Here is a 12,562-nt window from a genome sequence, read left to right as displayed (position 1 = left end):
ATGCTGTTCTTTTTAACTTTTTATTCATCAAAGAATCCTGAAAAAGTATCACAGGTTCCAAAAAATATTAAGCAGCAAAACTGTTTCCAACATTGATAATAAATCAGCATATTAGGATGATTTCTGAAGATCATGTGACACTGAAGACTGCAGTAATGATGCTGAAAATACAGCTTTGATCGCAGGAATAAATTACATTTTACAGTATAATAAAATAGAAAACCATTATTTTAAATTGCAATAATATTTCACAATATTACTGTTTTTACTGTATTTCTGATCAAATAAATGCAGCCTTGATGAGCAGAAGAGACTTCTTTAAAAAACATCACAAATCTTACTGACCCCAAACTTTTGAACGGCAGTGTATGTATATATATAATAAAAATTATTATATTTTAATTATATATTTCAATTCACGTTCTTTAGAGAAATATATATATGAATTATAAAAAAATAAAAATTCATTATAAAATTATATGTAATGAGCTATAGAATTAATTGTAGTAAAAATGACTTCATTTAATTTTCTCAATTTTCACAAGAATTGTAGTGTTGGCTGCATCCGTCAAGCTAAAACATTCAAACCTGTGACCAAAGTTATTGCAAGACAAATAATAAAACAAATAGTTCCCATCCAAAGCAGCTTATTAGCAATGAGAGTGCCATGAGCTCACTGTGAGTTCCTCCTCGTCGTCACTTCCCTCTGGTTTGGGCTCCTCCTCCAGAAGCTCCGCCTCTTCCTCTTTCAATGCTTCAGGCCAGTACCAGCTGTCTCTGGGAACACTGATGCCCTAAAAAAAAAAGATTCATAAGTGAATGGTGAGCATGCCGAACTAAAACCGCTCCGTTTTGGTTATATGAAATGCGGAGAAGCCTCAGTTCCGTTCATGCAAATATTTTCAAATTAAGATTTAACCCTTAAAATAAGGCTAAAGTCTTCTGACCTTCTGGCTGTCGAGCTGCTCACAGGCCCGCTGGCTCTTCCTCAGGTCACCCTGTGTTTGACGCTCTTCTCTTTCGGTTCTCTTGCGCACTCTGTAATAAACATGATACTCAACACTGCTACTCATCTGCATGCAGACACAGAGTAGCTTAAAGCCTCACATTAAAAAAAAACTATTTTATTAAACCTTTTAAAGTTTGCATCAGGCTCATAGAGTCTGATACAGTGGAGAAAATACAGCTCGATTTTATTCAGAGGCTCAAACTGAGCAAACATATGCAATTTGGTGCACATGCTGATATTTATGTGGACAAAAAGTGATGGAATTCTGCTGCTTGTAATGCAAATCAATGAGATCTTTCTAAACAGTACAGCAGATACTGACATGAAATTATATAAATATCAGCCGTCGCTCTATATCTCCAGTAATATGTCTTAGTAAGATGAGATTTAAATGATCAAAACATAAAATGCAATGCAATCCAGTGCTGATTGAGAGATGAATGAACTCAGAATGATTATACGCAGCATATAATGTTCCATGTCAATGCAAGTGAATTAACAGCCATGTCTGATATGATTTAAAATGTCTCAGTGCGACTGCTACAATGGCCTCATGTCCAGAGAAACAGACTGGAATAATATGTGACCCTGGAGCACAAAAGCAGTCTTAAGTCGCTGGGGTATATTTGTAGCAATAGCCAAAAATACAATGCATGGGTCAAAATTATAGATTTTTATTTTATGCCAAAAACCATTAGGATATTAAGTAAAGATCATGTTCCATGAAGATATTTTGTAAATTTCCTACCGTAAATATATCAAAACTTAATTTTTGATTAGTAATATGCATTGCTAAGAACTTCATTTGGAAAACTTTAAAGATGATTTTCTCAGTATTTAGATTTTTTTGCACCCTCAGATTCCAGATTTTCAAATAGTTGTATCTCGGCCAAATATTGTCCTATCCTAACAAAACCATACATCAATGGACATCTTATTTATTCAGCTTTCAGATGATGCATACATCTCAATTTCGAAAAATTGACCCTTACGACTGGTTTTGTGCTCCAGGGTCACGTACGTAACCACGTAATCCATAAAAAGTAACTGTAATCTGATGCATGAGCATTATGAAATGTAATATACTTTAATCATGAGTCCTTGATTTTTAGAATCTGATTACATGTAATCAGCTCTGTACATATTTACCTGACTAATAATAAATGGCTATATTTGATATTATTCTGAAATGATTGGCTCTAGTAGATTACACTACATCCATGTTACCACAAATCTGCATCCAGGGTTAAGTACGTACTAGATCTCAGGTTAGATGGAGCATGTGACACATGAGGTGAGATTGTAGATCTGCTTGACTTGTTATGCAGTTGAATTCACTATAGAGGACTAGACAAAAATACTTTTGAAATAATAGCAAGCATATTTCACAGTACTAGCCATAACCTCTGATTAATGTTTCCACTTTATTCAAGTTGTTATATTAACTATAGGGGCTTGACAAAAATACTTTTGAGGTATTAGCAATTATGTGGCGGCATACTTCACTGTACTAGCCATAAACTCTAAAGACTATTGTTTGAGCTTTAACTAAGTTGTTACATAGGGGACTAAATGGAGCTACTATTAAAAGAATGGCAAGCATGAGGCAGCCTATTAAATAGTCTTAGTCCTAACCTCTGGCTAACGATCAGACTGACGAGTTTATGACTGTGAGATTTGCGTTAACAGCTGACAAGAAACTCAAATGTGCAATTTAAAGTATAGAATATAATAATTTGAAATTGGCAAACAATCAAGTTTGTTTTCAGCCTAAAATCGAGGTTATAATAAAATGGAATCAGATTAGAGTTTAAGCGAAATTAAATTACAGAGTAAAAGACCGAATACATAGGAAACCTTCAGACTAAACTCTGATGAATCATATTAAAAATTATTTAAAAAAAAAAAAAAAAAAAAGACATCTGCATAATCAAGTAAAGCGAAGCTGCTTCAGTCCGTAAGTGTTCCTCTTTAAATATTACTAACAATATCAAAGTTATTCTTACATTCACTTAATAAAATGATACTAAAAGACCTTATACGTGCTAAAAAAGTCTGCTAAATGGCATGTAGTAGATTGTGTGTGACAGGTTTGCATCATTTAGAGGCCTTGCATGTCAAATATGATACAGCAGCTTTATAGGGTTAAAAACCATGAGCTTGATTTGATATCATCATACCTAAAATCCTCTATTGATTTCTTTTCCCCCTGTTGCTTCATTTGTGCTTTTCTCCTGTAATTCTGAAGCTCCTCGTCTGCTTTCCTCTTCTTGAGTTCTTCCATTCCAATGCCGCCTCTGTCTGAAAACAGCACAAGCACACACAGACCTCAGTGTTTCTAAACATCTGTCTTACATCACCAACAACACTTGCTGTTAAGAATCAGAGAAGAACCTGTTTTGATGTTCAGAGGAACCGGCTCGACGCGTCCAGCACCTGCAGCATGAGGACATGTTTTAATGCACACAAAACTATATTACACTGCTGTTCAAAAGTTTGGGGTCAGTAAGATTTGTTTTTTTGGAACCTGTGATACTTTTTTCAGGATTCTTTGATGAATGTAAAGCTGAAAAGAACAGCGTTTATTCAAAATATAAATCTTTTCTAACAGTATACACACTGTTCAAAAGTGTGGGGTCAGTGTTTTTATTTTCTTTCTTTTTTTTTGTTGAAAGAAATCAATGCTTTTATTCAGCAAGCATGTGTTAAATTGATCAAAAGTGATAATAAAGACTTATATTGTTAGAAAAGATTTCTATTTTAAATAAACACCGTTCTTTTTAACTTTATTCATCAAAGAATCCTGAAAAAAGTATCACACGTTCCAAAACAATATTAAACACAACTGTTTCCAGCACTGATGAATCAGCATATCACAATGATTTCTGAAGGATAATGATGCTGAAAATTCAGCTTTGCATCACAGAAATAAATTATATTTTGAAGTATATTAAAATAGAAAACCTTTATTTTAAATGGTAATAATATTTTAAAATATTACAGTTTTTTTCTGTATTTTTAATCAAATAAACGCAGCCTTGATGAGCAGAAGAGACTTCATTAAAACGCATTAAAAATCTTACTGAACCCAAACTTTTTTTTTTTTCAAAAGCAAAGTCCATTTAAAAGTCACAATCCCTGACCCTCTTTCCCCAGGCCTTGTCCTGCTTTATATCCCATCTTCTGCAGTAGCGCGAAGCCTTTATTTTGGCTGCTGATGGAGCTCTGCAGCGCGGCCTCCCGACTCTCTCGCTCCTGTTCTTTGTAGCTCTTCTGCCGGTTCTGTGCGTTCTTCTCTTTCTGTAGAGCCTCCTTTTTCAAGGCTTCCTTCTCACGCTTCACCATCGGGACGCCAGGCCGAACATCCGGGCTGTTTTTGAGTAGAGAGCATCAAAATAATTCAACAAAACAGCATGCAAGGCACAGCTATTAATGTGATTTATGTTTATATGTGAGCTGTAAGAATCGGGAATTATAGATGTTATTTAAAGTCAGACTGAAACATTTGTATTTATTTTCTGTACTTGTTGATACAAGCTGACAAGCATATTCACAGTGTTACATTGTAAAAAAAATGTATTTTTGAAGAAAACACTATTTCAGTTTTTATAATAACGCTTCCTCCAGTGAAAAAGTGTTCTGGACTGAATCAGGAGAGAAATCTGCACAGATCAAGCACCGTTTAATATTATATTAAATATTAAGCAGCAAAACTGTTTCCAGCACTGATAATAAATCAGCATATTAGAATGATTTATGAAGGATAATGATGCTGAAAATTCAGCTTTGCATCACAGAAATAAATTATATTTTGAAGTTTATTAAAATAGAAAACCTTTATTTTAAATGGTAATAATATTTTACAATATTACAGTTTTTCTGTATTTCTGATCAAATAAATGCAGCCTTGATAAAAATTATTTTTGAAGAAAACACTATTTCAGTTTTTCTACTTTAACGTTTAAATTCACTTGTGTTTCTTTGTAATCATTTGTAAAACATACTAGCAATTTCTGAGTGAAATTTGTTTCAAAGTAAATCACCAATTTTAGTGTAAGGGATTAACACTAATTTTATGTTTAAAAAAAAACAACAATTTTACACTTAAATGAAAACCATGGTACATTTTGTTTTGATGAGCATCACTTGACACCATTATTCATCTAAGCAACCTAAAACACACAATCCACTCATTTAAACACATGCAAGTGATTGTTTGTGTCCGTGTTTATCTCTCATGCACAAGCACTTATTCTGACAGCGACGGGGTATTATTTCAACAAACGGCGTGTTTTAAACTCACATTTGCTTCAGGAAAGCGTCAGACATGTAATCATCGTCTTCGTCAGCCATTTGCGTAATTAATCAGAGACTGAGAACTAATTCTAATCGAAATAGAAATGAAATTCCTTGGATCACTTTCGTCGTTCCTTCTGTTAAAAGTGTCCGACTGGAACGCAGCAGAACGTGTGTTTGGTTCCTATTTAGACTGATGCTGGGAACTCCGGAAACAACAACAACAACAACAACAACATTTTAATATTAATAAGTGTTTTATTGTTTTTATTTTTACTAAATAATAATAATAAAAAATAAAAATAAAAAAAACAGGCCTTTAGGTGACGAACAGGAACTCTTAATATGAAATCTGAATTTAAAAATGTATTATTTGCAATAAATTATATACTCTGTTGCAATTATAAGTGTATTCCGATAATATTTATTAATAGTTCAGGCTGCTATTCAGCAGTAATAATAATAAATAATAATAATAAATGACTATTCTAATGTGTAAATCCACTAATAGCATTTACTAAGTCAGATATATATTTGCTTTCTATAGAGTTTTAAATTAAACCTCATATTTTAATACAGCCAACCCGCTTTAGATGATGGAGAGGGACTCTTAATATGAAATCTGAATTTAAAAATTAATTATGTATTTGCAATAAAGTATATACTCTATTACAAATGCATTCCAATAATATTTCTATCATTTTTAAAAAAAAGTTCAGGATGTTTTTTTTTTAGCAGGGATTAATAATAATAGTAATAATAATAATAAAGTGTGCTGTTTGTTTACAATGCAACACATTGAAGAAGAGACACAGTCTTTGTTTGAATAAATATAACTTTATTTTCAAGAAAAACAACTATTGTACATTTTCACAAATTAGGTATTTGCATTTATTTATTCTAGTGACTGTATAACAATACATTGGCTTTGTAAACTTCCACAACAACTTATAATATCTAATATATAATCTTATTAATATAAGATTCTGTTATATTGCTCAGCAGAGAATTACCTGAAGCAGCAGTATTCATAATATAAACAAAACAAAATGATTTTTTTTCCTTCCACATGCAGCGTGAGAGAATTTAGATACACCTATTCTTGTGTAGTTCTTTATTAAGTAGATTAGATGAGTTTCACTAATGCAACAGCTTCATTTAGGATCGGATGACAGTGTGACGTTTGCAAAGTATAGTGTTGTTTAAAAGACATCTCTAGGATCTCTCATGCTTTCTTTATTACACCGAAACATGAAACAATAGCAGTAGATTTGCTGAAGCTCACATTCACAGCTGGTAATGCAACAGACACACAGTCCAATAAAGAGACCAGATTAAAATGCAAAAGGCAGAACAGTCAAAAAATTACAACAAACTGACCAGAACAAAATTGCATAATGCCTCAAATGGCACAAATTTCATTATAATGAAAGGAAAAATTCATGTGCAAATAATGTTAAATGCAGTGAGGAAATATATCCAGTATATCCAAATCAGGTTAAAGATATAGTTCAGCCAAAAACGTAACATTAGCTGAAAATGTGCTCACCTTCAGGCCATGTAAGATGTAGATGAGTTTGTTTCTTCAGCATTGGATTGGATGCTCTGCAGTGAATGGGTGCCGTCAGAATGAGTCCAAGTGCAAGTGAGAAAATCCATCTCCTGTTGTCTCTCACATCCACATATTAGTTTAGAGCTGTTTAAACGCTGCTTGATCTGTGCAGATTTCTCTCCTGATTCACACCAGAACACTTTTTCACTGGAGGAAGCGTTATTATGGATTATGGACTCTATGGTATTTTAGTTATAAACGTCTTAATGCTGGATTAGTTTCAGCTTTTGTCTTCTCCAGATGTTAACTGATGGACTGGAGTGCTGTGGATTATTGTGATGTTTTTATCAGCTCTCATTCTGACGGCACCCATTCACTTCAGAGCAAGTGATGCAATGCTACATTTCTCCAGATCTGATGAAGAAACAAACTCAGGATGACCTGAGGATGAGCAGATTTGGACTTCAACTACAAATGAGTGCAGAGACATCAGATCCTCGTTTGCTTTTAGTTCGTTACTCCATCTACTTTAAAATATCTGCTGCGAGCATCTACAGCTCCTCACTTTCTGCCCTTCGCTCTGGTTGGGAGGCAGAGAATATGTCGCTCATGGGAAAGGCTGACTTTATATCCAGACCCTGGCTGGTGAGAGCAGCGTATCGACTCCCGCTGAGCTGCGTTTTCTTCATCGGTGGATGAACGTGCTGATACCACTGAGCTGCAGAAACAACACGTGAGGAAATATCTGTTACTGAAAATCTTCTGCACTCCGCATATGAGCTGTGAGTAACTTTATTTACAGATAGCTGACAAAACTACATCTTTTAGCATTTTTGCATAGTTAAATATGATATAATTGTATAAGAGAAAGTGCGTATTTCAGAACATTTTTTATCTTTATTAATCAACTTTTTGCAGTTCATTGCACTTGTCCTGCAGTATGACAAATACATTTATTAAAATACAAACATTTAATGTTGTGTCTACACATCTATTAATACTGCATTTAAGGTCATAAAAACACGCATTGTAATAACTTCTAAAATAACTAGTTATTTCTACATTTATAACTAGTTATGTCTAAAATATCTAGAAAAATGATGTTTAAAGTAGTTTTAGATAGAGTATAATATAGCGGTTTAATGTCTAACTACTATAATTATTTCTTAAATAATTAGAAAAAATATGTTTAAAATAGTTTTAGGTGGAGTATAATATAGTAGTGGAATTTAATTTAATTATTAGAAAATGTATTTAAATAATTCCATTTTAAACAGTCTTAGATGGAGTATAATATAGTGGTTTAATTTGTAATTATTAGAATAATTTCTTAAAACAATGAGAAATATTATGTATTAATACAATAAATACAATAATATAAAAATAATCCTAAAATAATTAGAAAAACACTTTTAAAATAGTTTTAGATGGAGTATGATATACTAGTTTAAGTTAATGTTTTATGTTTAATTATTAGAATAATATAAAAATAATATAATAATATAAAATGCAATAATATAAAAATAATCCTAAAATAATTAGAAAAAAAAACACTTTTTAAATAGTTTTAGATGGAGTGTGATATACTAGTTTAATTTAATGTTTATGTTTAATTATTAGAATAATATAAAAATAATATAATAATATAAAATGCAATAATATAAAAATAATCCTAAAATAATTAGAAAAAAAAACACTTTTTAAATAGTTTTAGATGGAGTGTGATATACTAGTTTAATTAGAAATGATGACAAAAGTAAAAAATGTTATAATTATGAGATAAGTCAAAATTATTACATGAAGTCATAATTATTAGATAAAACGTTATAACTAAGATACATTATAATTATGACATAAAAAGTAAATTATGACAAGTCAAATTTATGACATAAAAAGTCAAAAATATTAAGTCTTAGACAAAATGTTATAATTATGAGAAGTTAATTATGACATAAGTAGAAATTATGACAAAGTAAAAAAAAAATGTTATAATTATGAGATAAGTCAAAATTATTACATGAAAAGTCATAATTATTAGATAAAACGTTAGAATTTATGAGACAAGTCTTATAATGGCATAATTATGGCATAAAAAGTAATGCAAACATACTCATACCCATAATAGTCATAATTGTGCGAAAGTCAAAACTGGCATGAATTTATGATAAAGTCAAAAATTTGATTATGAAATTATTATGACATAAAAAGTCAATATTATGAGATAAAGTCATCATAAGATAAATGATGATATACTAAGTCATAAAGACTTAATATTCATATTTTTATTGTCATAATTATGACTTTTCATCTCATGATGACTTACTATGCCATAATTTAGATTTTTTTTGGTCATAATTATAAATTTCTATCATAATTTTGACTTATCCCATAACTATGACATTCTAAGTCATAAATATGATTTACCAAAGCGCAATTTATTTGATTTTATGATTTTTTTAATTTTATGATTTACCAAAGCACAATCTTAGTATGATACACTAAGTCATAAAGACAGTAATTTTTATTGTCAATAATGATGATTACTATGCCATAATTTTTATAATTATAAATTTCTATCATCTCATGATGACTTACTATGCCATAATTTAGATTTTTTTTGGTCATAATTATAAATTTCTATCATAATTTTGACTTATCCCATAACTATGACATTCTAAGTCATAAATATGATTTACCAAAGCGCAATTTATTTGATTTTATGATTTTTTTAATTTTATGATTTACCAAAGCACAATCTTAGTATGATACACTAAGTCATAAAGACAGTAATTTATATTGTCAATAATGATGACTTACTATGCCATCATTTTTATAATTATAAATTTCTATCTCATAATTTTGACTTATGTCATAACTATGACATTCTAATTCATAATAATGATTTACCAAAGCACATTTTCTTTATTCTTATGTGGCAGAAATGGGCTTTCCAGTACTTTAATGCTAAAAAGACGATCAGAAAAGATCTGGCTCTTACCCACTACTCTGAGCTCGAGGCCGAATGAACTCTGTCCAGCTTTATTTGAGGCGATGCAGGTGTACGTCCCGTCATCAGCTTGAGTCAGAGGGTCAATAACCAGAGAATGGATGCCGTTTTCTCTCACAAGCATTCGGTGAGTGAGGTCTGGATATATGGGCCTCCCGTTCAGAAGCCACATGATTTCAGGATGAGGTAACCCACTCACCTAAACAGCAGAGAGGAGGGTTCAGGGCATGAAGACTCTTTCTGCAATATCTTATTTGTCATTGAGTGTGTTTACATGCACGTTCTTAAGCCGTTTATGCTTAATAAGCATGTAAACGCCGTAAGCCGTTTTCTTTTATCAGAGTAAGGTCATCAACAGTTAAAGCATAAGCTAGTCGACTCGACACAGGTAGTTTGTTGCCTCATGTAAATGCATTAACCTGCTTTCTGTGGGATTATTGAAGTGTGCATGTGTGATACGTGACAAGAACGCATCCTTAGTGCAGATTTGAGCGGAATATATCACAAACGCAGACTCTTTCATGACCCAGAAAATGATCAAAATGTGTTCTCATCTCGTGCAGCAGAAGTGGTTCAGTCAAAACGCTGCTTCTGTAACTGCATGAGAGGATAATATATGAGCTGTCAGTGTCCCGCTGACATGTTGCAAGCTTTATTTAGCATTACAACTGACGACATCTGGAATACACAAATGATTGTGTTTTGACGACACGACAGGGAAATAACCTGATTTATTAATAAAGTCATGCAAACGCAGTATTGCATTGTCAGGTGTAAATGGGGAAAACTGCTTATTTTAATAAGCTGATATTTGTTAGTTATCAGCTTACTGGTGTGCATTTAAACATGATAACAGACAAAAGTACTCGGACACTTCAGTCACTTTTCAAGCTTTTTGAAATTAGACAAAAAGAGTTTAAATAGTTTTAAATGATACAATGAAATGCAAAGCCACTTAAGTGACTTTCATGACCATGTTTCTTAATGCACTTAAGTAGATTTAAAAAGTGCACTTTGTAATAATGTCAAATTAGACTTTTTATTTTAAAATATTTTGTAAATCAGGGTTATTACAGAAAGCAAAAACTAAAAAAAAAACTAAAAAAAAATGTTGCTTGAAATGAAATGGATGTAAACTGAAATAAAATATAAAATGTTATTTGATTTCAGCTAGTTGCCAAGGCAACATTTCTCATTTTAATTGAGCTTAACATGATGTGCTAACATAACTAAAACAGAAATAAAAATGTATAAAAACTATATAGACATATAAAAAAAAAAAACAGGAAAAATGACAAAAACTGATTTTAAATATTAATTAAAAACTATAATAGTGCCTCAATGATACTAAAATAACACTGTTGTAAATCAATAATTGTTTTAAATACATGACATACATTTCAATGGAAAATACATTCAAGTATATTTTAGTGTATCAGTACATTCAGCAGTACACTGAAGTAATTATAAAAAAAGATATATGTACTTAAGTCCTGCTTTCTACCTTCTTAAGTTCAAATAATTGCATTTAATATAAATTTAAACTATTAATACATTTTCATTTAATTGCAATTGACATGCAATAGAGTCCAAAACATTACATTCAGTTTGCACTTCAGTATATTACTTTAAAGTGTTTTCTTTCAGTAAGTACTTGTTTTAAAAGTATGGTAAAGTGTACTTCTTTTTCTCAAGGGATGGATGTTGTTTATTAAGGCTGCTAGGACTCCTAATGCAATGGTGTTCAGACATTTTTAAGAGTTCAAATATGTTTAGGGATCACTGCAGGTTACATCTTGCTGGAATATCTCCAGTACCTTGCAGTCTAACCTACAGAGCTGTCCCTCATGAGCCGACATGTCTCCCGGAGCCTGCAGGAAGTGCGGACGAAAGAAGCGCTCTTGAGCCGGCTCGCCCTCCACTTCCTGTACACGCGCTCGGACTCTGGGAAAATCAGAAATATTATACATACAAGTCTATAAAACTTGTCTCTTTGTCAGCCATTGCAACTGGAAAACAACTTTATATATGTATACACTACCGGTCAAAAGTTTGGGATCAGAATGATTTTTAATGTTTTTTAAAGAAGTCTCTTATGCTCATCAAAGCTGCATTTATTTGATCAAAAATACAGAAAAAAACGTAATATTGTGAAATAGTATTATGATGTAAAATAACGCTTTTCTATTTTAATATACATTAAACTGTAATTTATTTCTGTGATGCGCAGCTGTTTTTTCAGCATCATTACTCCAGTCTTCAGTCACATGATCTTCAGAAATCATTCTAATATGCTGATTTATTATCAATGATTGAAACAGTTTTGCTGCTTAATATTTTTTTGGAACCTGTGATACTTTTTTTTCAGGATTCTTTGATGAATAAAAAGTTAAAAATAAAAGCATTTATTTAAAATAGAAATCTTTTCTAACAATATACACTACTGTTCAAAACTTTAGGGTCAGTACATTTTTATTCTTTCTTTTTTTGAAACTTTTATTCAGCAAGGATGTGTTAAATTGTTAAGAAGTGATAGCAAAGATTTATAATTTGAATAAATGCTGTTCTTTTTAACTTTTTATTCATCAAAGAATTCTAAAAGAAGTATCGCAGTTACCAAAAAAATATTTGTCAGCACAACTGTTGATAATTCTGATAATAAATCAGCATATTAGAATGATTTCTGAAGATCATGTGA

At 31.5% G+C, this 12,562-nt stretch overlaps 1 protein-coding gene and 1 pseudogene across 1 annotated transcript in view; both read right to left on the bottom strand.

Moving 5' to 3' along the window:
- LOC107689758 (G patch domain-containing protein 11) overlaps positions 1-5,483 on the bottom strand; it is a 6,406-nt gene extending 923 nt beyond the window's left edge. The window contains exons 1-6 of the mRNA XM_016487901.1: positions 5,313-5,483; positions 4,153-4,379; positions 3,404-3,445; positions 3,190-3,310; positions 948-1,038; positions 678-794 (exon numbers count right to left, since the gene is read on the bottom strand). Of these exons, the coding sequence (XP_016343387.1) occupies positions 678-794; positions 948-1,038; positions 3,190-3,310; positions 3,404-3,445; positions 4,153-4,379; positions 5,313-5,362 (648 nt within the window). The 5' untranslated portion in view covers positions 5,363-5,483. The remainder of the gene's footprint in view (positions 1-677; positions 795-947; positions 1,039-3,189; positions 3,311-3,403; positions 3,446-4,152; positions 4,380-5,312) is intronic.
- Positions 5,484-7,408: 1,925 nt separating this feature from the next.
- LOC107689761 (myopalladin-like) overlaps positions 7,409-12,562 on the bottom strand; it is a 27,170-nt pseudogene continuing 22,016 nt past the window's right edge.

This window comes from Sinocyclocheilus anshuiensis, unplaced genomic scaffold, assembly GCF_001515605.1.
Source record: "Sinocyclocheilus anshuiensis isolate Anshui unplaced genomic scaffold, SAMN03320099.WGS_v1.1 scaffold1637, whole genome shotgun sequence".
NCBI lineage: Eukaryota > Metazoa > Chordata > Actinopteri > Cypriniformes > Cyprinidae > Sinocyclocheilus > Sinocyclocheilus anshuiensis.
The sequence above is the reverse complement of the archived record's forward strand: the minus strand, read 5'-3'. Positions and strand labels throughout refer to the sequence as shown.